This window comes from Dissoconium aciculare (genome assembly GCF_010015565.1).
Source record: "Dissoconium aciculare CBS 342.82 unplaced genomic scaffold K489scaffold_9, whole genome shotgun sequence".
In the NCBI taxonomy this organism is placed as follows: Eukaryota; Fungi; Ascomycota; class Dothideomycetes; order Mycosphaerellales; family Dissoconiaceae; genus Dissoconium; species Dissoconium aciculare.
The window spans coordinates 458,998-484,181 of NW_022984959.1; the positions used below are offsets into that span (position 1 = coordinate 458,998).

At 52.7% G+C, this 25,184-nt stretch overlaps 10 protein-coding genes across 10 annotated transcripts; 8 read left to right on the top strand and 2 right to left on the bottom strand.

Annotated features, from left to right (window-relative positions):
- The first annotated feature begins 405 nt into the window (after positions 1 to 405).
- Positions 406 to 2,166, top strand: K489DRAFT_263622 (uncharacterized protein). Its single transcript, XM_033600065.1, has one exon. The coding sequence runs from the start codon at positions 779 to 781 to the stop codon at positions 1,742 to 1,744; it is 966 nt and encodes a 321-aa protein (XP_033458082.1). The 5' UTR covers positions 406 to 778; the 3' UTR covers positions 1,745 to 2,166.
- Positions 2,167 to 3,310: 1,144 nt separating this feature from the next.
- Positions 3,311 to 4,492, bottom strand: K489DRAFT_371998 (uncharacterized protein; the record flags this gene model as incomplete). The annotated part of the gene is made up of 2 exons (XM_033603289.1): positions 3,311 to 3,890; positions 3,951 to 4,492. 2 exons carry the CDS (start codon positions 4,490 to 4,492, stop codon positions 3,311 to 3,313), a joined length of 1,122 nt encoding a protein of 373 aa, XP_033458083.1.
- A 757-nt stretch (positions 4,493 to 5,249) lies between these two features.
- K489DRAFT_411455 (thioredoxin-like protein) lies at positions 5,250 to 6,068 on the top strand (the record flags this gene model as incomplete). The annotated part of the gene is made up of 1 exon (XM_033607805.1): positions 5,250 to 6,068. The coding sequence occupies one exon, from the start codon at positions 5,250 to 5,252 to the stop codon at positions 6,066 to 6,068; it is 819 nt and encodes a 272-aa protein (XP_033458084.1).
- A 3,933-nt stretch (positions 6,069 to 10,001) lies between these two features.
- K489DRAFT_263829 (uncharacterized protein) lies at positions 10,002 to 10,663 on the top strand. Its single transcript, XM_033600066.1, has one exon. It carries the CDS (start codon positions 10,195 to 10,197, stop codon positions 10,537 to 10,539), a length of 345 nt encoding a protein of 114 aa, XP_033458085.1. The 5' UTR covers positions 10,002 to 10,194; the 3' UTR covers positions 10,540 to 10,663.
- Positions 10,664 to 13,673: 3,010 nt separating this feature from the next.
- Positions 13,674 to 14,495, top strand: K489DRAFT_263872 (uncharacterized protein). The gene has a single exon (XM_033600068.1). The coding sequence runs from the start codon at positions 13,968 to 13,970 to the stop codon at positions 14,406 to 14,408; it is 441 nt and encodes a 146-aa protein (XP_033458086.1). The 5' UTR covers positions 13,674 to 13,967; the 3' UTR covers positions 14,409 to 14,495.
- A 1,285-nt stretch (positions 14,496 to 15,780) lies between these two features.
- On the top strand, positions 15,781 to 16,725 carry K489DRAFT_322803 (uncharacterized protein; the record flags this gene model as incomplete). Its single annotated transcript, XM_033601649.1, has 1 exon — positions 15,781 to 16,725. The coding sequence occupies one exon, from the start codon at positions 15,781 to 15,783 to the stop codon at positions 16,723 to 16,725; it is 945 nt and encodes a 314-aa protein (XP_033458087.1).
- A 950-nt stretch (positions 16,726 to 17,675) lies between these two features.
- Positions 17,676 to 18,271, top strand: K489DRAFT_263836 (uncharacterized protein). Its single transcript, XM_033600067.1, has one exon. It carries the CDS (start codon positions 17,763 to 17,765, stop codon positions 18,234 to 18,236), a length of 474 nt encoding a protein of 157 aa, XP_033458088.1. The 5' UTR covers positions 17,676 to 17,762; the 3' UTR covers positions 18,237 to 18,271.
- Positions 18,272 to 19,514: 1,243 nt separating this feature from the next.
- On the bottom strand, positions 19,515 to 20,729 carry K489DRAFT_389766 (uncharacterized protein; the record flags this gene model as incomplete). The annotated part of the gene is made up of 2 exons (XM_033606540.1): positions 19,515 to 19,700; positions 19,800 to 20,729. 2 exons carry the CDS (start codon positions 20,727 to 20,729, stop codon positions 19,515 to 19,517), a joined length of 1,116 nt encoding a protein of 371 aa, XP_033458089.1.
- Positions 20,730 to 20,934: 205 nt separating this feature from the next.
- K489DRAFT_382091 (uncharacterized protein) lies at positions 20,935 to 23,320 on the top strand. The gene has a single exon (XM_033605289.1). It carries the CDS (start codon positions 20,988 to 20,990, stop codon positions 23,133 to 23,135), a length of 2,148 nt encoding a protein of 715 aa, XP_033458090.1. The 5' UTR covers positions 20,935 to 20,987; the 3' UTR covers positions 23,136 to 23,320.
- Positions 23,321 to 23,338: 18 nt separating this feature from the next.
- Positions 23,339 to 25,166, top strand: K489DRAFT_382092 (tRNA guanosine-2'-O-methyltransferase). The gene is made up of 3 exons (XM_033605290.1): positions 23,339 to 23,556; positions 23,720 to 24,821; positions 24,877 to 25,166. The coding sequence occupies exons 1-3, from the start codon at positions 23,443 to 23,445 to the stop codon at positions 25,068 to 25,070; spliced, it is 1,410 nt and encodes a 469-aa protein (XP_033458091.1). The 5' UTR covers positions 23,339 to 23,442; the 3' UTR covers positions 25,071 to 25,166.
- The last annotated feature ends 18 nt before the right edge of the window (positions 25,167 to 25,184 follow it).

The following is a 25,184-nucleotide window of genomic DNA, read 5'->3' on the forward strand; positions in this document are numbered from 1 at the left end:
TCTGCGGTGTCAGTGAAATCACACCTGACCATCTTCTCATTTCGTTTTCAAGACTGCATCGATCCGGTATGGCTCCGACAACTATTCTCTAGAGCTTCCAGACTCACCCTCTCCATTGTATGGCCTTCATCGCCGTCGCCCGCGACTCGTGACGGTCTATGTCCCGCAGCACCTGTGGATGCCATCTGCACGAACGATCGCTCGCCAACGACTCACATGCGAGTGGCTCAACGACAAATAAAAAGAAAACTCAATGTTGTACACGAGGACTTGGTTTGGGAAAAGTGCAACCAAATAGCCGCCAGGTTCGTCAATGCATGATTGACCCGAGAACTGCCTCTACACCACCACTCGGTGGTCCCACACCTTCTCGTAACGAAATGCGACAAAACCGCCGGAGTACAAGGCGGCAACGTTCGCGATCAAACTCTTCTCCAGAGGAGACAATCGAAGTCCGCACTAGAATCTTAGACCTCGACCATCAGGAGATAACTGACTCACAAAGTGTTGGAGTCCATCAGCCTCACCCCGACATGTCAGGAACTCCTAGCATCTCCGCAGCGAGAAATGATAGAAATATCAATGTGAATTGTCTACGAGAACGTCATCGGAAAATAATTACTAATCATCAATTCAGAGCCCCCAGTCTTACAAGAGCGACGAAGATCCGCCTCGGAAGTACAGACTCACGGAGAGAGACCATGCCAAAGCGCGTGAATCCAGCTCAGATGACGACAGAACGGACTATGATCTCGATGGTGATGCCGCGGGATCTGTCATGTCTCTGCACTCCGGGAATCCGGCCGTCGCGCCGTCATCTTTTTGTCAACGACCATGGGCCGGATTTGACAAAGAGGCGCGCTCCCAATGGGAAACCATGTACGCAAATGTGATGAGTGTTCCACTAGGAGGTAGCTGGGAACGTACAGAAGACTACCAACGTGAGAAGGATAATGAGATGCGCAGATACCTTGAGGAATATCCACTCGATAGCTGGGTGATTGCTCCCTCAGCCGCCAGACAAGCTTCGAGTGCACTGCAAGAACGTGATCGCTGCAGGTCACTTGGACTATCGATATTTGGTCATATGATGCCATCAGATACAAGCAATTTTATTGCACACAAAGGGCACAATGTTGTCAATCTGGCAGCTGCGACTCCACGGGTCAACACGGCTCAAGCTTTCGCAGAGTCTCAACGTTCACGAACAACTCCATCAGTTGGATATGGTATCGCGCCTCACTGTTCCTCATGGCATCAAACCATTTTAGACCCCGAAGGTCGTCCACAGCATACAGCAACTCAGCCATATCAGGAAGGCAGACATGATGCGAATTCCTTCCCGTGGTCAGCTCCTGCACCTCGCGGACGAATCGCCAAAGGCAAAGGGCCCTCACTGCATTCCCCATCGTTTCCTGCTCGCGGATTGACGCCACCGTACGAAGTCCGCACAAGACCAATCATCGAACCGCGCAAGATTACGTCCAAATCAAGCAAGAAGCCTGCGCGTCGAATGGCTGACGCTGAGGAATATCCTTGGTGTCGGCCGCTTGACTTTAAGGCAGCAAATTCTCGTGCAAGCTGGGACGATGGAATATACGATGGCGCGACTTTACGAGCGATGGAGGATATCAGGGCTCATAACGGTCCGATCATTGAAGATATCGATACAAGGCTGGCAGAGCAGCAAAGTGTGTGCACATTGACATTTCTCGCTTCATTTAGATCACTGATCATGATTTGATAGGACTTGCTCGTCTCGCCCGGAAGAAGAAACTTGACGAACTTGGCGAGAATCTTGACAATGAAGATCTCCCGCCAACCTTAGCTAAGCAGAATGGACCAAAGAAGAAAGATAGCGCAACAGGCGGTGACGCATACCATTCTGGTAACTTCATGTATGCCACAAGCCGGGACAGTAAAAGGGCAGCAGATCTCGGATATGGCCACCCGGATGACTTCATCAGCGCTGTGGAGGCAGACTTGGTGAATCTGAACGATGCCTTCTCTGTTAAGATTACTTGGAACCCTGGAACAAAAGCCATGACAGCAGATCTGCGGCAGGCCGTCTTCTCTGTCAGAGATACGGTACTGACCCGGCGGCAATTGCAATCTCAACCAATCCTCACGCGTCGGGCGGCCGAGTGCATTATCGACTTCTGTCCTGATATGCTCTGGCGTAGTATGCTTCTGCGCGTGACTAGCGAGGCCGGACTAGGCAACAAAGATGTGAGTGATACCTTCATTGCCGCCAGGCGTGCCACCGTGTGGACCTACCACTCTTGAACACTCCCAGCTAATCGGAGCTCTCTGCTCTCGGCAAAAACAGGTCCGAGACCGCTTCTGTGGCAACGGCTGCTACTGCGATAAAGCGACCATCACCAAGCGTATCTCTGCTGCGCTCGGCCAAAAGCAAATACAGCCGAAATCCAAAGGCTACACGAAGGACGAATGGGACTGGTATGACGACAACGTGCGCGACTTCAGCCGTTACATCGACTTCTTTGGCAAGCGGACTAGTCATCGCAATATGCTCAAGATCCAAGCCGCGGCCAAGAAGCACAAAATCGAGCCGGAGCCTGACCACGCCTACAGAGCGATCACCTGAGACCCGCTAGAGAGGGACGCGAGAAAAGGGAACACGCTCCAAACGAGACAACGACGCTTGACGAGACAAATAGAAAGAGCATTTCTACTGATATGGATGTAGTTGAAGTGCGAGATGCCTTGTGATTTCGAATTTTTTACTGTAGTTGAGTACGAGGCGTTAGGAACACAATGACTTTGATGGACTTCCACAATGCGGGCTTGAAAAATTTTCATCATCAAAAGGGAGCAGTGGCGTTTAGAATGACAAGTCCAAACTGAAATCATGCAGTGTCTCGGAGTATATGCCGCCAGTGGTTTACCATAGGAACAACTGTCCAACACCGATGTAATCGCGCCTCCGTCTTCAGAAATTTTTAGCCACGACTTCCTCTCGGCATCGAATTAACGTGGTGGTCCGCATTATGATGGTTTCGGTTCATTTCGGTCGTGTCTCGTGCAGTCGAGCTATTGATCATATCGTTTTCCTGGTAACACGATTTCACGGACCCAGAGGCTCGCTTGACCCGGATTGGCGCCAGACAGTCATTTTGACTTCTCAATTTTCCCGCGGAAAAAAACTATGTCAGCCGTTGGTCATCTTTGGTAAACATGCCTGGCACCCCTGATGCTCCTCTGCGGCCATGCCCGACCAAATGCCTCTTACCCAACGCCTTGCCATGCATTCTTGGCTCATTCGCTTTTCCTAGCGAGCGAAGCCTCCCTACTCCAGGCCACCAGGTAGCAGATTGCCTTTGACTCCGAACATCTTGGCACTGACTACAGCAGAGAAACCATCAACCTGTCGGGCATACTGCTCGATTTGTCGACCAACCAATAGCGATTCAAGTCTTGAGGGCTCGGTTGGCAATTTGAAGAGCTTTTGCCATTCGTCCTCTGGCAAGAGTGGTTGCTTTTGCTGCGTGCGGAGCGCGTTCTCCTGCTTCCGCTTCTGCTGCCATTGTGTTACCTTGGCCTGCTCACGGGCAAGTGATCGCTGGTAGTATTGTGCGTTATTTTGCTCAGACTGGTGGGTTTCGATGCTTTCCAGTAGCAGGTCGCAGGTTTTCTCGAGGAACGGGTCGACTGCGACGTCGAGACTATCGTAGTTGGGTGCGAGTGCGGTCAGAGACAGATCGGGGTGGTGGGAAAGCGTAGCGAGCGAAGCCGGAAAGTCCAGAGCAGACTTCTTTGGAGGCTGCTGTGGGAGCTGGTGAAGGAAAGCTGTTAAGAGGTGAGAATTGTGAATCTGGATTGGCAATTCCACGAGGATGTCCTGGTAGCGTAGATTTGACTTTTGAAGACTGCTAGAATGTCAGCACTGATCCACATCGATCTAATGTCCATCTCATAGTTCATCTTACGTCTCGGTTGTGAATTTGCCCTCCTTGAAAGCGGCCATAAAGCTTGTGGAAAGACGATATGCTTTCAGGCTCAGACTCCCTTGGCTGCTCCTTGACGCATCGAAGATCAGGGCAACGGTCTTCTCATCAGCTGCGCGTTGGTAGAAATGTTGGTTCTCAATGAAGTTGGAGTTGATGAAGTTTCCCATGTTGGCGCTCATGTACCAGCCAACGCCCTGGGCATCCACATTGACCTCTCGTAGAAACTTAATCATCTCGTTCTGATATGCGACATTGCTCTTGGCCCGCGGAGCCGCCGCGGCGATCGTTGCGGGATCGGCCTGGTGGTATGAGTCCTGCGAACTTGATGCCTCGAGTGCAACTGTGGGAAATTGGAACGTATTGGTGATCTGCAATTGTGATCCAACATCCATTCCTACGAGGAACCCGGTGGCAGGTATGGGAAATGTCGCTGTGGCGTGTTTGATGATGCGCATGGCAACCAGTGCTTCGATCTGGACTTCGCGCAATGGCGAGTCCTTAACTGCTGTGATTTCGGCCATGTTTTGGGTATGATGGTAGAGGTACTGGTGACGTTCGGCGCCCTCTGATTCTCGCAAGATGCCTCCTGGTCGATCCACGCCAGTCGCGAAATGTAAGTGTCGTCTCAATTTCGGCCTGCGTTGTGCGGGACAAAATTCCGATGATCACCCGACAACCCTATTGACGCGGGGTCGCTTTGCCCAAACCCTATCGCATAATTCAAGGACGAATGTATTATCCCAACACCACCATCTATGATAAACTTGTTGCGGAATGATGTGGACGTACGCAATATTTGTGATCGTACAATGTCCAGTCAGTGAGGTCGGAGACTTTAAGTATTGCGCTATATTCGAATCGATCAATGTTCAAATTCTGCTGTGTTACGTGTGACGGTCCATCTGGCGGGAGAAAGTACTCATGCAGAGTGAGATTCGTGACGCCCGGGGGGGGGCTTTTCCGATGAATCTCCAAACGATCAGTCCGACACCTACATCAACCACTGTATCGGTTGGATCTGCCTGGACAAGAGGAACCCCCGCCGAACTCGACATAAGAAGCATGACTGCGACACTGAATATCTGAACGCCAGACGCGGGGAAACACATTACATCATTGCGCTGCCATTTGTCAGCTACATTTGTCGACTCCTGGTCGAAATATAACCATTACAAGAGGATTCTACTTGGCGACTCGATCCATCGTTGCATCGAAAATACCATCCTGACCCATCCTGCGCGCCGTCTTCAATAAAGCTGGAACAACCTGTCTACGACCATGACGTCCCAAGACGAGAAAAATGAGCTTGATCCAAACCAGGGCGGAGATCCCAACAAGAAGACATACAACAAACAGGCCAATGGCAGAGCTTTGGAGACAGCCAATGCGCACGTCAATGACCGCGAACTGAAGCTCTATGGCAGTTGTTTCTGTCCCTTTGTCCAACGTGTTTGGATTTCTCTGGAGCTCAAAGGACTGGACTACGAGTATGTCGAAGTCGATGTCTATCGAAAGCCGAAATTGCTTCTGGACATCAACCCACGCGGCCTTGTCCCTGCCCTACGACACGGAGACTGGGGTTCCTACGAAAGCACAGTGTTGATGGAATACCTCGAAGACCTTCAACAGGGCCGAGCTCTTCTTCCCAAGAGCCCCAAGCTCCGCGCGGAGTCTCGTCTGTGGTCTGACCACATCAACCGACATATCATCCCTAACTTCTACAAATACCTCCAAGCACAGGACGCGGACGACCAAGTCAAGTTCGCAAATGAGTTCAAGGAGCAAATTGCCAAGGTCGTCGAGGCCGCCGACCCTACTGGGCCATTCTTTCTCGGAGCAGAGATGTCCTTTGTGGATGTTCAATTCGCACCTTGGATTGTGCGCATGGCTAAGGTCTTGACCCCTTACCGTGGGTGGCCAGAGCCGGAGCCTGGTCGATGGGCGACATGGGTGCATGCAGTCATGGAGAGCGAGCCAGTGCTGAAGACCACGAGCGGCGATCAATTGTATCTCGACAGTTACGAGCGATATGCCGAGAACCGACCAAACACGTCGAAGGTGCGGGACGCAATCAATTCCGGAGGTGGCTTGCCGTGATCGACGAGTCTGTGCGAGCAATGTCGTCAACGACCTAAGCTCGGGAGCGCAGCCTGGCGGTCAACACCAGCAAAAGGAAGCGTACGGACTACCGCTGGCTCCAAGCGAGATTGTCGGATGTGTTGACGGGAATCTGTTGCATGGCTGCCGCATCGATGAGCCATAGCGAGGTATGGGTTACATCGCGCGCTAGAGGATCAGTAGCTGGAGAAAGATTTGGACATGTTCGACACTGCGGTCGTGGAAGCACAGCACGAAGCATTTTCTGCGGAACTGCATGCTCACTGGGTCGCTTATTGAGTGTTTGGCAACGCAGCAACTCGTGATGAAATGGATAACACCAAGCGCCTCTCGAGAGCGAGGTGCTTCGGAAACTGCCTGAAACTCAAAGCGTTCAGAATGTGGCGCAATCACCTACATGAAATTCGATACGTGACGATCATCGAGACAGCCATCCAGAGAAGACTCAGCATAAAGTGATGTGAACCAAGTCTTCTTCCCCAAGGACGAAGGAGAACGATTGTGTAGAACCATCATCGCTGGTCGATTATAGCGCGTCCTGAGCGGCGGTCGATACGTTCCTACAATTTTCGGTCAGCATGATTGGTGTGTAGGGTCGATGAGGCTGTTTTAGGCGCGGAGCCATTGCAGCCTGGTCTCGAACTCCCGAACAACCTCAACAAAGGACGACACCCGACCGATCATCACCAAGGTTGACTTGCGAACCACGTCTGTCAATTGCCCGGGAGTCATCTCCAGCTTCACATCCTATCGATGCCATGCTGACACGGTAGAGTACTACACAAGCCTCACTCGGTACTATGTCAGACACCCTCGCGTCGCATGCAAAGCTCTGAGTACTAGTTGACCAGAGCAGCCAAAGTGCCACAGGCCACTTTAAGCGTTGTGTCATGCATTGCATCTGAGCCCGACCGGGCACAGCTCCGGTACCTGTCGATCATAAATCAGTTCATCGTAAATCTCACAAAGGTTATACCAACATAAGGTTCCGATGCGGAGCGATCACCAGGGTCTCATCGGAACCTTCTTCTGGGGGATCGATCTGGTGTCTTGCGCAATCTGCACAAGTACAGATACACATGCCGACTCGACTTCCCCGGTAACGGCAAGGCAGGACTACAGAATTGGGGCGCTACCGGCAGTGGAATTTCTCGATAGGCAGGGAAACCGATCTCATCGCAATCGCTCATCGATGATCGCAGTAGTGAAGACTCTGAAGAGCCCTGCATGGAAAAAGCAGTCCAGATCGCGCCAGGTTCGACAGGAGTATCTGGCAGATATGCTCACGCTTGTCGCGTTGCTAGACGGATCTGAGCCGCATGGGGTGATCGCGAGACACGACGCCCATGTGTCCAACCACCAGGCTGTCACCTGTAGCACTGAACTCTCATCCAGCTGAGCCAGTGCCTCGCGTGAGAGCTGACAGGATATGGGTAAGAATCTGCTTCGGGCGATGGCACTACGATTGTGCATTGTACGGCGCCTACCGCTTCTTCTTCTTCTTCTGCAAAGCTTTCGTACAAACGGTCTGCTGCCAGGAAATTTCTTTGAATGATCCGTTCCTTGCAGCGTGGCGATAATCTGCCATACTGTGTCCTTGTTTTGTGTATTGCCTCTTCGTAGTGACACATAGGCAAGTGGCGACGGATGAGTAGATCGCAGATTTCATGCTGGCATAGATCGTCGATGTCGAATTGACTGACGGCAAGACATCTTGGCTTTAGGACTATCCGAGATTGTGTCTTGCTGCAGTGTATCTGTGGACGTCCACGAACCTTACGCACTACCGCTAACGCTTCCACCTTCGGAGATCTTTCGGGCACGTGTCACCCTACAACAGGGCGGGCTGGCGATCTACCTACTATGGTACTGTAGCCTCACACCGTTCGCCACCACGCCGGATTTTGAAGGCGTGAGTAGGGTACAGTGATCGTGATGACCTGGAGTCATGTCTCGTTGACCATCATAGTGATAGGATGATATGGTGATGAGCACGTCACGTTTGCTCTCGAGCTTGATTCGTCTTGGCGCTATATTCACTCATCTCCTCACAGATTTAGCCATTACTTGGGGCGTTCTCAAGACACCAGGAGTGCGATATGCGAGACATTCGAGAATTTCATGCGGCCGCGGATAGATGATGTCAAAGCGTGAACTCATTTACAGCCGTTACAAACGCTGCACTGCAGTATCTGTTTCGTATGTAAAGGCAATCGTGATGCGATGGTTCATTTGAAGATTCGTCCTTTCGGCGTGTCGGATGTGCCAGACGCGCAGTGACGCGAAAAAAAGATCGATGATCTGCTATGGCAATCTTCAATTGTCAGCCACAATAGTCAGTGTCGCTGTCGAGTGCGTGAGACGGTCAGTGCCAGGCCACGTTCGGCACCACCTGCCCACGTAACCACAGAGCTTGTCAAGGTGTGTATGTATACTGGATGCACTGTACCCATACAAGCAGCATCCAGTTCCACGCTTTCATAGTGCACCGGACCATAGCAACGCGCGCGTCGCTAGCGAAAGGGAATTCACCAGGATGGCACCCGGCGGGGGCGAGCGAGGCAAGGTGGCAGGCATGTGACGAGAGGGAGAAAATTCAGGAAGAAAAAAAAGTTCAATCGGCGATCGCGCGGGTTCTCGGAGGAGAATTGTTCGGGTTGTGTAGAGGCCTTTTCTCCGCTGGTGGTGCTGTTCTGTTCCGAGCCTGCTGGCCTGGCTTCCGGAGAGCGATTCGCCGCCTTTGGGAAGGCGAGTCGCATTTTTTTCTTCCGCCACGATCACTCGGAGGGACTTTCAAGGCTACACGCCTCGATCATTTCCCGTCGAGGTGAGCAGCAAGCGCTTGTGCTTGCTTGCTGCCTCTCAATTGCGCTCGAGCAGAAATCTCATCTCTCGCGCCCTGCATGTTTGGCGCTCTCTAATCGCGTTCGTGGCATACTTCACCCTAGATCTGGTGCGAGATCTCGTTCTCCGCATCCCGCACATACGAATAGATGAAACCTTGAATGCTATCTGTGCCATCCACTCTGCTGGAGCAAAATCCCGGAACAGACTGCCATTTGGAGATGAAATGGGGCCTCATTGAACGAGCGCGTCCGAGCAGGTCTCCCAATTCACAGAACGCGATGCACCATCCTGCCGAGTATGTATCGACGATCTTGTCAAGGGAACATGTCGGCTCAGCTCTCCGGTTCTCCTACGTTATGAGTGGCTCCGACTACCTGGAAAATCACTGAGTAGGGAAGGACGCACATGAAATCGGCAGGGACGTCAGGGATGGGAAGCCACTCTGCGGACTAAAATCATTCCCAGATTCACAAGGACATCCAATCTTACAACTTGTGACTACCTCTTCCTAGGTAGCTAACATTTTGTTAGGTTAGCGAGATTCATTTAAAACGGGTAAGGAAATGTCACAAGGTGTGAAGTGCATCATCCTCACGGGTGTATCTGCCCGGGCATCTATTCAGTCCGCAGACTCCTCTCGACCAGCGAGTAGGTTTACGACCGGTGCGTACGATTCACGAGAGTTTGATCGCGGGGTGCTCGGAGCTAGCTAGCCATTTCATCATTTGAAATGATTCCTGAAGACTGATCGCGGACGCCACTGCGTCATTGCAAACGATAACAACTATGATGTAGAATTGGCAGTGGAAGATTCCCGCGTGAACGCGCGATCGCTCGATGGTTGACGTCACAGGCTGAAGTACCGACTTCATGCAGGCCAGTGCGGGAATGCAAAATAAAAGCAGGAGTCGCGCGGTCAAGCCACAGTTGTCACAGAGGAGTCCGTTCTGCGCCGAATCTCGCGCCAGCCCGTCCCAGGCCACCACGCGCGGACAGGGATTATAAGCTCGGAAGTTTGGGTCTCACGCCGCTCAGCAGAAGCACGGCCTCGGCTTGCGCAGGGAGAGGGATGCTGCAATTCCCCTCCTCGCTCCTCAAGTCGTACGTGCTCATTCGGCCGACCACCGGAGTTCTATCCGCTTTAGCCCGGGCGACGTGAGAGACGATCATTCCGTGATGAGGAACATGCGCAAGAGGCCGGCAACCTGACGAGTGTGTCCCGGGGACTCAAGGATCGAGAATGACAAAGTGATCGAACATGCGGGAGGGACGACTGTTCGGGACGACTAGTGCAACCCGGACACAGAGTCAGGGCCAGCACGTTGCCGGAGCCCTCTCCTGTCCCCTTCGAGACGACCAAATAAAGGCTGTCAGCACCCGCGCCAATGTTTCTCCATCAGTGCGGCCGTGGTCAAGCATACAGTATTATCCGACAATCTATCGGATTCGCGACAGGCGAGTGATGGATAGGCGGCCGCGGCGAGCGAGTGAAGCCACAACCTTTCAATTGCCGTGCTTTGTACGATCAAAGACCGCCCCGCGGCCAATGGTACGGAGCCTGACGCATTCGGTGAAGGCGATGTATGTAATAGTGCCCTTCTAGTGCAATGAAAGACAGTACGATGATCGGGGCCACGACCTCGTATCGGAGACGGCAGATGATTCACCATGAGCGGCTATTGGCCGATCAGACCGGCTATTGAACAATGTCAGATATTATTGATGCACATCTCTCTTACCATTTCCACAGTGGCAGATGTTGATTGACCGTCTGATCACCAGGCGCGGTAGTCGTGTCTCGGACGCGCGCAGTTGAGAAGGAGACGTACTAAATTGCGCCTGAGTGAAACATCAGCTCCGAATCGAGCACCGCAGCATGATCCGTTTTGGAGATTTCCGTTTCAAGCAGGGCAGCATTTTTGTGCACGGCTTCCTCACGGGAGCTCGAGGAATATCGCTGGCTGCGAGCCGACGGCAATGTATTGCACAGCAGAAAAGCAAACCTCGGGCAGGGTCAGCCCTGTCCTTTGTTTCGTGATCGTCAGGAACTCGCACCCATACACGCATAGACACAATTCAGATGGTCCGGGGTCATCGGTCATGCAGGTTGGTGTGCTAGCGTGCTGAGACCCCGTGCGGCTGTCTCCGTTTGGACGAACTGCCCGCGGGTTGAGGGTAGGGGCTTGACGACCAGAGGTGTGATAATCAGGCAATTCTCCGATCGCGATCATGGAAGTAAGACGCGCGCACTGGTGCAGCTGTCCTCCAGGAACGTAAACCCGAATTGTTAGATCACATTCGCCGCCGCGATTGCCAAGCTCAACGCTTTGAAACCCGGCCGTGGGAGATGAGGATTCGCGTAACAACTGGCCCTCTACCATATCGCTCATTCGCCTTCAAGATCGAGGACTTTGCGAGATATCGAGCGTATCACCACAGCTGCATTCGCACCGAAACACCATCCGGCGTGCATGCAGGACTATTGAGATTGGACATATATCAGCTGGCCGAGGCGGGGACTGATCTGTTCCTGGATGTAGAAATCGCATTGTCAAGAGTGGTAATTATTGACCTCATTTATATACATCGGGAAACCACCACCACGGCCGAAGAAAAATTATCAAGCTCCCGATGACGACAATTTCAGTCAGTAACTGACGAGCTAGGCTGGGTGCTGCATCGTTGATTGTTTGAATGCCGCAGATATCATCTGAGGTTAGATACTTATGTACATGGCCACGACTCGCACGCAATCAATGAACGACAGGACAGGACCAAGTGGGCTGCCTGCGCGGCAGCTGCCGGTCGTACGTCTGGGAGGTATTTTCATATCACCAAACACCTCGTTCGGAGCATGTTGGCACCACCCGTGACCAGTCTTCATGTGATATATACGTACATGCCCTCGCATCTGGTGGGTGCAAAGCCATGCCGTTGTGGACGACCATAACTGAACAAACTGTACGCATTCTGCAGAGAGGTGATCGAGAAAAGTGTTGGAGGGCGGGGGGAAAGAATAAGGGTACCTAGGTAGCACCGCACGCACCCTGTCGTGTGTAGTTCGGCTTGGCTGCGGCGCGTCGAATTGAGCCCTGGAATTGCCTCCACTTGGGGGGATTTATTACGTCGATTGCTGCACTGCATCTCGATCGCCTGCGCAACACTAAGAATGGAGCGCGTCCGCCGACCTCAAGCCTACTCTGCGTATACTCCGGTCGGACAGAGACGGATGAATCGGTGTCGAGATTGCGCACACCCGCGGCAGGAAAATTCCCTGTTATGATGTCGACAACAGGGGAGGAGTTTTGATCAAAAATGTTGTCCCTGCTACCATTGTAGTATGTACGGTCTAAATGCGACACTCGTGTATCCTGCGATGTGTAGGGAGCAGGATTACAGGAACAGAGGACGGACATACCGCTGACGTATGATGCTATACATATACAGCTGCCCCTCTCTCGCCTAAGCTTTCCTTCCCCGTCCGCTGGTACTGTGCAGGAGCGCAGGTATATTCGACGGCCTGGGGCTGACGGGGAGAGGAGGGACCATTGGGACTGGGAGGCAGGCTGATGGGATGATAGGTGGAGACGATGACGACAGTGATGTAACAAGCAGAGTCTCCAAGCACTTGCAAGGCCCATCGTTCAAGTCCGGTCCAGGCACGCTCTCGCACTAGAGCAAGGGAAGCCGCTAGAGATTGCGATGACAGAGACCCTCGAGAAGTTCATCGACGATCGTCGTGCATGACACTTTCCTCTATCCAGCTTGGACCCGGACCTCATGTCTGCTTCTCTGTCTTTCAGGCGCGCTAGCATTTCTTGCATTCCTCGACTGCGCAGAAAAGCGGCCGCCACTAATTCGCATTTGGTCACATCATGACAATTTCATCACTAGCGCAGGTCCGCCAGCGACCACCACGCGCCCACCTCACCACTACACTCCCTTATCTTTTCCACCGTGACTGCGCCGCCGCTGCGTTTGCTTCTGTACATCCGTCGCTTTATCAGCCGTCAAGATACACAACATGACCACACATGCGTTTGTGTTGCCAGGCTGGTCACAGTTGATACGATGTTTGAATGCTAGTAAATTCACCTTCTCCGGCTTCAACGCTAAAAGTGATGCGCGCCCCTGCTCCTGAAAACGATCGTGAAGACGGTAAAGTTGATGTCCGGTCATGGAGAGAACCGCGCTCGCCTTCCCAATCAAACCGCATTCGGACGAATGAGCATACCCTCTAGCGAACACATCACGATCACGATCGCGGGAACTGCGGACTCAAGGTCCGTCCTGTGAAAAGAAAGCGCGGACTAGATCGCGTAATTTAGGGCGATATATCATTTCAAACAGGCAATGCGGGAGACCGGGGAGTTCGTACTCTTCGCGAACGCGATCGGTGATCGGAGCCAAGTCGACAGTTGATAGCACTGCACACGCTAGCATATATGTTTATCACTACTGCTGTGCAAGTATTGCCGTATCTGTCGTCAGCGGGAGAGGGAAAGAAAGTCGGGGAGTTTCCCGACTACACAAGAACGCTGGAAGCAAGCATTAGACTAATCGCGATGTTGGAGGATGATGGTGTGGATGATGGTGGTGGATGGTTATGACGACAATGATGCAGTCGAAAAACAGGATGGGCAATTCACTTGGTCGGTCGGCCGGTCCAACGGCTCTCCCGGACAATAGTCCGTCTCAAGGTTGCGATCGATGATTTATTATCCTGGCCAATTCCTGTTTCATATTTTACAGGCTTGTAAGAATAATTAATTGTCAGAATTCGTTACGACTTGGCTCGGCTGACCAGTTGCTGCCCGTTGCCCGTCGCCCACTTGTAGCGGCTACCTAGTCATGCCCTTGTTTCCCTCCCCCCAGAACTTGATCCCGATCGTTCCTATTATCAGGGCGCTAATCCTGTACGATTTGTACACGATCGCCAGATTGCTGCTACGAGTCGTGCGACGAGTTCGACCCCCCCGTTAATACCTGCTCACACTCCGCCCATTCCGGTCGGCGATGGCTTAGCAGAAAATGCCACAGGCGATCGGTTGCGCCCGCGCGGTTTTGGCCAACCCATGCATTTGCTTCCAAGCTTTCGTTGCCTGCGTCCTTGTCGTGCGTGCGCCATTCCTCGCCGCCATTTGCCCATACACACAACACGGCCACACCCACATCCGACGCTCACCCACACAGCCCGATCCGGATGCCCATGCATCCATGTCGATTGGCGATCTTGTCCTGTCCATTGTCATCCTACACATTCGGGCTGTTTTCCTCACGCGCATTCTACCTCCCACACCCACCCATATTGAAACATCCACACACCCACACACAGGCGCGCGCACGCAGACACGCACACGCACACCCTCTCTCTCTTTCTCACCCACCCATCTACACATGCATACATTTCATCTTATATTCCCAAGCAGATCGATATGTCTGTCGTCCGTGGCTTGGCTACTGGTGGACTGATCGCTTTTGTGTGCGCGCGCATGGGCGCAAATCGGGCTTCCTTGGTCATCGGCGTGTTCTATCTCCCCATGTCCACGGTAGTTGGAGTCGTCGTGGTAGTTAGTGCTTTCCATGTCCACCGCCGTACCTTTTTCTTCTCCCCTCGCATTTACACTTCTCTCGTTCGTCCTCTTGGTCAGTCCGGTTTGGCCGACCCATCTTTCTGTCTGTCCTCCTCCTGCTGCTGCCGGCATTTAAGCTTGTCAGACACACAGGCACATCCAGGGTCTGTCGCCCGGTTTCCTGTTGCTGTTGCTGCTGCTTACCACTTCCCAAAATCTCTCTCTTGTCCCCTCACCCACCCGCCGTTTCGTCGTTTGGCCCTGCCCTGCCCTGCCTCGCCTTGCCTGACCCCCCTCGGCACCTACTTGGGAATGAAGATCATTGCGATCCGTCTGCTCGCAACTGTCTTGCCGAACAACCAGTAATCTTCCCATGTCGTACCCTTGATTCGTCTCGTGCTCCGTCCTCGACAAGCGGCGCTCAACACCTCCTCTTGTATCTACCTCCTCCCGATCGCAATTGCTGCTTTTCCCCGAATCTTTTCTTCCTCCTCTCTCAACAACATTGACAACACCAGCGAAGACAACAATACCGCTCCTCCTCCCTGCATACCTATCTTCAGCAACGGCGAATACCTTCTGCCCTTCACATACAATCAATCCGTGTCGGCCGCAACATACTCGCAGACCTTGACCGAATACACCCCAATCGCACTGCTCGTCGTTCTCCGAACCATATCGTTACCTTTCGGTGCACTACACAAACCGCCCGACCTGAACATTGTCGAACCATCTTCAATCCACGTAGCCGAGATATACAGAAAATCTCATCGCGTGTGGGCAACAACTTGGTCATCGATTCGCCAGTCTGACACACTTCGCAATTGTGTTGACGCTTCTCCACTCGCATCTCCTCCGCACCGCTTAGGTCTCTTCGATTCACACGAAAGGCTGGCTCTCACATAATGGACGGTAGAAATAGCACAGGCCGCAAGATATCACTGCTCAACGACAGTAGCGATCACCACGTCAGCCTGCCCGCCAAGTCCGCCGCCCTCTGCCATTCTTACTCGCATTCCTCACATTCCTCCGCACATTCGCGCTCGCCGCTCAGTCGCACCCCAAGCCTTTCTCCGCAAACACCGCAGCTGGTCCGCAGCAACAGTTCCACCGACTCGAGAACCCCCTCACCTCTGACGCCGCCCAGCTACACTTTCGGCGCGTCAAGTCACAGCGCAACGCGGACTTCGCCGCAGTCACAATATTTCCTGCCCAACCACCATCATCACCACCACCACCTCCATCACCAACACCACCACCACTTCAGTAAAATGGATGACCCCAATGCTTCCATGTATCCGCCCATCCCTGATGCCGCCGCAACTCTGTCTTCCGCATACCCACTGCCCGCACAAATGCAACAAATAGTCCCGCCGCAAAACGTGCAGCCCGTGCTCCGGAGATCGTCAACGTCCCCATCCTCAGAGCCATCGCGGAACTCTACCGTCTCTGCCAACTCGACTGGCAAGGTGGCCCCAAAGAAGAATCAGTATCCGTGTCCCATGGCAAAACAAATCGGCTGCACCGATTTCTTCACTACCTCAGGACACGCTGCTCGGCACGCGAAGAAGCACACGGGCAAAAAAGATGCGTTTTGCCCAGAGTGCAACAAAGCATTCACCCGCAAGGACAATATGGAGCAGCACCGCCGGACCCACCAAAACGGCCGCGGCGCATCCCGGAGTAGCACCGGCGATGACTCCAAGGTGAAGAAAGCCACCAAGCAGGCCACCAAAAAGAACTCGCTCAAGGCCGAGCCACAGCAACTGGAAGCCGCCGTCGAGCAGCAGCTGGCGGAACAGGCCCAGGCCGCACAATCCCAACGGACAGCCGACGCCATCCAGGCTCAACTCGCCCAGGCAATCCAGCTACCACCTGTTGACCACAATCTGCTTCTGCCACCTGTCGGCCCATATTTCCTTGGCAACGGCATGGACAGCGGACCAGTGCCGGCCCTCCCCATGGCGATGCCTGACCTCACAGCTCGCCCGCCTCTCCACCGTTCGAACTTCACCGACAACCTTGGCTACATTGCACCTGCCGCTCCAATGATCGACCCCGAAAGCCTCCACTACTCTTACCCTTCTCCCGGACTTTCAAACGGCCTGAATAGCCTCGCGCTCGCCGCATCTGAGACTCAGCGGCTGAATGAAAAGCCCAGGCACCCATCACGCAGCCCTGCATCCGAGACCTCATCTTCAGGCAACACTCCATGAAGATGATGAACTGAGTTTTATGGGGTGTGATTACCTCAAACTTCTCGTGGGCCCAGACCCGTCGAGTGGAGGCCACCGAACGGCTGCTCCTCCACTCTCAGACTCCGCATGTCATTTTATTTCGCGCGTATACCCCATGGTGTTTTTGGATCTGGAAATGAAAATCGAGCGATGGAACGCACGGCAGGGACATAGAGCGTCCCCAGGAGGTCGGAATACCAGCGCAAAAGGGCATATCAGAGGACCAAATTAGTCTCTCTTTCCCCCAAAGACCTGCTCCCAGTGATGGAGACCAGGCGAAACGTACACAGACGCATCATGGTCGTCAACCAATCGCTTCTGCGCTGAGCGCAAGCGATTGGCATTTGCTTCGCGCGCGCACTCTTATCACGCAGGAATACTGTCTCATGCCATACTACAACAAAGGCTCGACACGTACACAATTTGATTCCTTAAATTCACCACGTAAATAATCAAAATATTAAACTACTTGGCCTATTGTTCTCGCTCTCGTATCATCCAAGTCGCGTTAAGCAAGCTGAAGCCCTTAAAGAACTTCATGGTACATATTTTGGTATGATGAAAAGTTATTGAGCCACAGTACACGCACACCTCAAACCATGAAGCGCATCACCCACCACGATCTCGGCCCATTTGCAATTCAGTGTCGCTCGGTTTGGAACTCATATCGGCATCCTGTAGTCGGCTGCGGGAATGTCAATCCCAATTATTCCCAAGCCACGCATGTACGTTCGATCGAGAGTCCAGACTGTTCTGCGGCCCAATCAAATCCAGGGTCAATCAGGGACGCCCGCCCGCGCCAACTCCCGTGGCTCCTGCTGCTGACCGAAACGATGTCCTGAATTAATGGTGGGGTGGAATCTCTACATATCGATCGGAAATAAAGCTGCATATCGAGCTGCGATCTCCATGTTCACTCCACCAACATGTCCCAGCCTGCACCTCCATCTCACGTTGTTGGCGTTATCGTGTGGGACAGACGACACACAAATCAACCAAACAAAAGTCGACCGTAGATGCATACTGTACTTGCCATTCCAAGACACGAAGGCTCAATATTTCCGGCCCAGAGACAGGAGACCTTTCCCTTGATACGGATGGAAAATTGCGAGACAGAGGAAAAGCCAATGTTCCCGCGGCAACGTTTCTCATCAGCGCTGTTGGTCCACCTCACACATGCGAGTGGGCCATGCTGCAGTAACAACCCCGATCACTATAGAAGTTTCCGATTCTATCGTGGGGCGAAACCGCGATCGCATATGGCTGGTGAGACATACATGAATAAAATTCATTATGTAACCAATCTCGCAGACCCGATGCTGCGTTTTGCGCATCGTGGGCGCGGGTGGGCAGTTACGTATGTACAGAGTTGCATTAACCCAAAATTGCAGGTAGTCGTGTGGTCAACGACATCATTCCCACCACCGTTGCGTGCGTGCCTGGGCGGAGTGGGTTGTTTTAGCGGCGGGCGTGCATGCCCGAGTTTCTGAAATGTCAACGACATCATCGTCAATCTCCGTCCGGAACCGAAGAAAGGAAATTTTTCCAAGTTCAATAGGGTTATTTTCGAAATGGCGGGGGAGACGTTCCGCATGGCTCGTGACGTCGTATAGGCATGTGCGTAATTATGAGGCAGGCGTGAACGGCCGCCAGGAAAATCTTCCAACGACCGAGGATCAGCCTGGCCTGCAGCCTGCCTGGATTCGGGAAAGGGGATATTGAAGGGACCGTTGCTGCCATCATCGCATCGCGCGTCAGGATTTCGTCCCGTCCACCGTTTGTTGTCAAGCCCTATCTGTTGTCGGTGCCGGTGTCAGCCGCCTACGTCGTCCGACACGGCAATTGCATCCTGCATGCATTGTACAATACGTGCGTACGGCGAGATGTTTCGGGAATGGCCAAGTTTCTGACGCGTCCGGTCCGATCGCTGATGCTGTCTGACGATGATCGCAGGTCCGCGAGCATCGTGATTAAGCCCGCGAAAGGAGGAGGCAGCCGCTGCGCCAACCCTCCCCCCTCTTGAGATTGTCAGCGGTCGGACTCGAGACAGGAATTGTACAGCTGTGAGTTACGAGCTCGAGCTTTGCCGCACGCGTTCGAAACCCGGTCGTGGTGACCTTGCATCAATGCGATCCCCGAGATGCAACGGCCGCCCCGTCTCACCATTCTGGATGGGAGGTCTCATCGATCGAGAGAAAGGAGAATGTGCAGGCGATTTTCGTGTCTCAGGAGACTCGAGCATCAACCATTATTGTCATGTGACTGGCTATGCGTTCCGTCTCGTGCTGTCCTGTGCTGTACCTGATGCACGTTTAATCATCCTCAACGATTGGTCTCTCTAATGATTCCATATCGCCGCAGGTCTTCTCGACGTGCTGCAGATCCCATACAACGTCGAGTGCTGTCCAACACATGCGGTCCAGTGCGGGGTGAAAGAACATGCCTATGGCGGAGTCCCCTCCGCTGGTGGTCCCTCGTCGTCGAGCCAATCGCTATACTTCGTGACGAATTTTGGAGGCACGCAGTAACAAAGACCTTTCGTGAACACCCTCTCAGATTCTCATCAGAACAACTTCGGAGCTCCGCACGATGGAAAAGTGAGAAAATCTGCGGCAAGGCGAACATATCGTCATGGCGTCATCAAGCGGGATTGTCGATACACATGCGAAATATATCTCTTGATCATCGTCCACTCGAGGGATATCAATGCTTATTCCAATACGAGGAACTCTGTTACTGCACTACAGTATCATCTCGAGCATATAATCTCACCGCTGACTGCTTCGGATGTAATTTACTGCCGCCGTGCCCGTTCGTGCTGTCGCTGCAGCTCCTCCGGAATCTCGTAGAGCGGCCTCATATCGTGCCTTTAGACTTTCCTCAAATGCTTCATTGACTGCATCTTCGTCATCGTCGTCGTTGGCACGCCTGCCATCCAAGCTATCGTCATCGTCCTCGTCATCTTCCTCTGCTGCCTCCAGATCGCTGACAGTCTCGGCCGCTTCCGGAGCGTTGCTGGCGTATTTGCCTGTGCCTTTCGCCTTCGACGAGACTTGCATGTCTTTCATCATGCGACTGACCTCTTGCTCCCTCACCTGACTTTTTTGTTCTTCAGCTACTGCCCTTCGTCTTTCGAGCTCCGGCTTGTAGTCCTTCTCGAACTCCTCTCGCTTCTCCTCAATGGCCGCGAAAAAGTCATCGATGCCATCGCCAGTCATCGCTGAGACACCCACAACAGATAGATGGTTGTAAAATTCCTCGAGTACCAGACTCATGCTGTTGAGCAGACTTCCCATATACCCACTCCCTTCACGTTCTTCGGACTCTTCCTTCCGAATCGCGTCCTGAAAAGTTTCAAAGTCCCGCATCCACTCCACTGCCTCGTCTTCGGACTTCACATCCGTCTTGTTGAACACAAGAATCATAGGCAGTCGGATTTTGTACAGGATACTGATGGCATAGAGCATGTTCGACATGAACGTGCTCGTATTCTCGGTCGTGCGGGGCGTGTCGATGATATAGGCAATGACAGTAGGAAAGCTAGAAGCCAATGATGATAGAAGAATATTTCCGGAAGCCGACCACACAAATACTTCTATTTGACCTGGCGTATCCACGATGATGTGACCCGGTATTGACTTGACGTTCTCCTGTGGTAGACATCGCTTCTCTAAAATTCCCATGACCTGGTCGATCTTCGTACTGAACAGATTCAGACTTGTCAAGATTGCTCCGTTGGGGCCAAGGTTATATTGTTTCATGACCTCCTTGTAGTTGACCGAATCGCGAATGTCGATGTTGGCATCGAACGGGACACTACGCACTGCCGGATCAAGGTTGAGAACATACGGTGGCGCCGTGGTCGAACCATCCTCTTCTGATCTCTCGTGAAGATGGGCGTTGATACGCTGCATGAACGTCGTCTTGCCAGATCCTGCCATGCCGACGCACACCACGGCGACGGGTGGCCTAGAGGCGGCCATCGTATCAACTGCTTGAAAACTTCTCAATCGTTATAAATAAAATTGCAGACGTGAGGTTCGCGTGGGAGTCAGAGTATTCTTCTAGGATACGACATATCTGCAGGGTCAAAAATAGTTTCTCGGAGGTAATGTCGTGCATACAGACAGCCCCACGACGGCGCATAGGATCCGCAGCTAGGACCTACGTCACAAAAATTAAAGTCAACAACAAGCATTGCGACGGAAAAATCGGATGCCAACATTATTCCCACCATCACCATGGGGCTTGACGATTTCGAAAAGGAGCTCGCCGAACACAAAAAGGCCCAAGAGGAGGCTGATCGCGACCAAACCAGCGAGACGCGCCCTCATAAACATCACCACCGCCGTCACCACCATTCTCATAGACATCGCACCGCGTCGGGGGAAAGATCTCGGGATCGTGGCCACGACAAAGAACATCGGCACCGTAGCAAACGCGAAAGAGACTCACAGCGCTCTTCCGAGCATATACCTAGTAAGAGAAGGCGAGAAGATGTGGTGGGACAACCAGAATCTCCACAGGAGGACGAATGGATAGAGAAGGAGACTCAGGTCGCTCCGCCGAGCGACAACGTATTGGATCAGAGGGACAAAGATCTGGAGTCTACATTGCTGAAGCGCGATGCGTGGATGCAGGAGCCCTCTGCGCTGGACGTGGACTTCATTCAGCGCAAAGAGCCAAAAGCGCCAGCCAGTCAGTTTGTAAGCGCAAAGGAAAGCCATGATTTCAGGGTCAATGAAGCGCAAGTCAGTCAGAATTTGGCGGACCTGCAACGAGATTTTGAATCGGATGAGGATGAAGCAACGGATGATGCCGCTCGGGAGGTTGCATTGCCAGCGCAGGTGTCGTACACATTCGGCGACGGCGGGAGCTCGTGGCGCATGACCAAACTGAAGGCGGTCTACAGGCAAGCGAAAGAAACTGGGAAAAGTGTGGAAGAGGTCGCCATAGAAAGATATGGAAGTCTGCAAGACTTTGATGACGCACGAGAGGAAGAAAGGGAGTTGGAGAGGCGGAACACCTATGGCAAAGATTATATCGGGCTGGAGAAACCTTCTGGAGAGCTTTTCAAAGATCGAATGCTGAAGTCTGAGCCTCGCGGGGACCTCCCCTCACATAGCGACGAAGATGATGAGCAGGACCGCCTACAAGGCAGGTCGATAACAGAAGCTGAGCCACCCATGAGAACGGTACCTCTGGATTCCACCGCGCTGAACAAGCTCAAGGCCCAGATGCTCAAGGCGAAACTACGCAACGCACCCGATGCGGTCCAGCTGGAAAGAGCATACAACGCAGCAGCCAGTGCCAGCCTCGCCAACCAAGCTCAAGCAGACGTCGTGGTACTGAGTAATATGGACAATCGAATTCTGACAGGCGGCCGAGCCGGCGAGGTGACAGCAGTGTCAGGAAAACGTGGTCGCGAGCGTGGTCTAGTGGTGGAGAATGATAATATGACCATCGAGGACATGGTACGACAGGAGAAGCGCAATCGAGGCGCGCATGGCGGCGAGGGGAGAGCCTTTGCTGAGCGAATAGCGAAAGACGGAAAATTTGTCGACGACCTTGACTACATGGATGATAATGCCACGAAACTATCAAAAAGAGTCGTCAAATCCGAAGTCAATCTCCGCAACACAGCCATCGGTGATTTTCAGAAGATGGAGAAAATCTTACAGAATTGTCCGCTTTGCTCTCATGAGGATTCTGGACAACCACCCGTGGCGCCAGTGATTAGCCTCGCCACGCGGACCTTCATGACCTTGACAACCGAGCCCGAAGTTGCTCGCGGTGGCGCTGTCATCGTTCCTATACAGCATCGCCTCAATCTGCTTGAGTGTGATGACGACGAATGGGAGGAGATGCGAAATTTCATGAAGTCACTTACCCGCTTCTACCACGCGCAAGACAAAAGCGTCATTTTCTACGAGAATGCCGCGTTCATGTCCAGTCGGAAAGGTCATGCAGCCCTGATTGCAGTGCCACTGCCTCACCACTTGGCAGAGAACGCACCGGCCTACTTCAAGGAAGCAATCCTAGCTTCGGACGAACAATGGTCGCAACATAAACCTATAATCGATACCCTGGCACTTGTACAGAGACCTGGGTACGGAAAAGCGGCTTTTCGCAAAGCGATGGTCAAGGAAATGCCATATTTCCATGTTTTCTTCACCCTCGACGGCGGCATGGGCCATGTCATCGAAGACGAACGCCGCTGGCCCAGGGGCGACCTATTTGCGAGAGAAGTCATCGGTGGCATGCTCGGAAAGGGTCACGAGGTCATCAAAAAGCAGGGACGATGGGAAAAGCATGATGGTAGGATAGGGGCGTTCAAAAAGAAGTGGGAGAAATTCGACTGGACTACGGTGCTGATGGACGCACAATGATTGCGGGCTTTCTACAGCAGGTTTATATTTTGATGCGCTTCTATTTTCGAAGTCTGTGAGGCTCAAATGGACGTCCGGATTTTTCGAGCTTGAAATCCAAATTATGTTCCACAAGATCATTGTGAAAAGAGCTTTCTTAAGGGCGCTAGCGCCCGCTGTAGCATACACATCGAATCATCCTCGACCATAAATTTCTTTCGTGGTGATAATCAAGAGCTGAAGACTCGATTGACAGTTTGGAACAGCACTTACAGCAGAACCTTATCATCAATTTGATTCGCGGGTGGCCTGGACGCCGGAGAGAAGCATGAAGTACCTCGTGCGATTCGCACAAATGCACGAGTCGTTCCGGCAGGCAGAAATCGATTCTCTGGCGGAGCTGAACGGCCTGCAACTTGAATGGATTTACTATTCCGACGAAGTAGGTAGATCTCGATTTGCTAGGGAGCAATGTTCCATCACCAGTCCGCATGTAGATGCCATGTAGTAGTGCTTTTCGAGGTGGATCGCTGAACCAAGTACGGAACCTTTTTAAGAACATCGTTGTGGCTAGCACGTAGCGCTGATACTTGCAATCTCGACAGTCTCCATTTGCTACCATACAATTACCTGCTGAGGATGATGATGGTGAGACTGTCAAAGCCATCATCTCGCGATCAATCTTGGCTATTGCAATTTACGAATTATGGGGCGAGGGGCACGATTACCAAGCATTACATGAAGATGTCCGGCATCGAACAACACACCTCTGGGAGCAATACAAGCAGGTATCCTTCAAATTTGAGTTGGACAGTTTCCATGGCAGTCGTTCCCAAAGCCAGCAGCGCGAAATCATCGAGACATTCAGCTACATGGCGTTTGAGGGTCCGATCGTTATGAAGAACCCACAATGCCACCTCACAGTTTTCGAGGACTTTAAGTTGAACGTCAAGATCCCGTGGAGGCTCTTTCTAGGCAAGCTTGTCGTCGAGAGTGGTCGTAAATTCATCAGCAAGTACAATCTTAAGAAGCGGAAGTACATCTCAACTACCTCCATGGATGCTGAACTATCCCTAGTCACCGCGAATCTGGCGTTGGCTCGCCCGGGTTCCCTGGCGTATGACCCATTCATGGGCACTGGCTCCTTTCCTCTCGCGTGCGCTCACTTCGGCTCGACTGTCTGGGGAAGCGACCTGGACGGGAGGAGCATACGCGGCAAAAAAGAACGCACCGTCAAGGCAAATTTCGAGCAATATGGCACATCGTCCTTGTACCTGGATGGATTCGTCGCTGATCTGACAAATACGCCACTGAAGGTAACCCCGTGTCTCGATTCCATCATCTGCGATCCACCGTATGGCGTTCGAGAGGGCTTGAAAGTACTAGGTAGCACCAAGCTTGCACTACTTCAGGAAGTATTTCTCGCCGACGGCAGCCCGGCGCATCTACAGAGGGACTATATCCCGCCAAGGAAACCTTACAGCTTCATACGTATGATAGATGATATACTCAATTTTGGCGCAATGATGCTTGTCGAGGGCGGACGATTGTGCATGTGGATGCCCGTGGCTGGTGCGGTCAACGAAAACGTAGCGGACACGACCGGTGATGAAGCCACCACACCTGCTGTCGACGAAGCTGAATATGTGATACCCGAACACCCATGCTTGGAATTGGCGAGTTCATGCCAGCAGGACTTCAATAAATGTAAGTGTAACGCGAGTATTTGACACGACCTTGACGACGAGACTAATCGAGACAGGGTCGAGACGTCTTTTGACGTATCGCAGATTGAGCGTAGACCGAGTTGACCAAGCCCGATGGTCCGAGTACAAAGCGGATCGACTTGCGATACAGAGCGATACGCCGGATGGGCAGAAATTTTCGGCCGATGATCTGAATGACTTCCGCAAAAAGGTGTGGTCTGCTGCACCATCTGGTTCTAATTCCTGCTGACACGACACAGTACTTCCAAGGGTTCAAATGAGGGATTGTCAACGTCTCATTTGTATTGTGATCCGCATGAATGAGCACGACAGCCCTCGAGCCTGAAGACCCTCGAAGATCTTA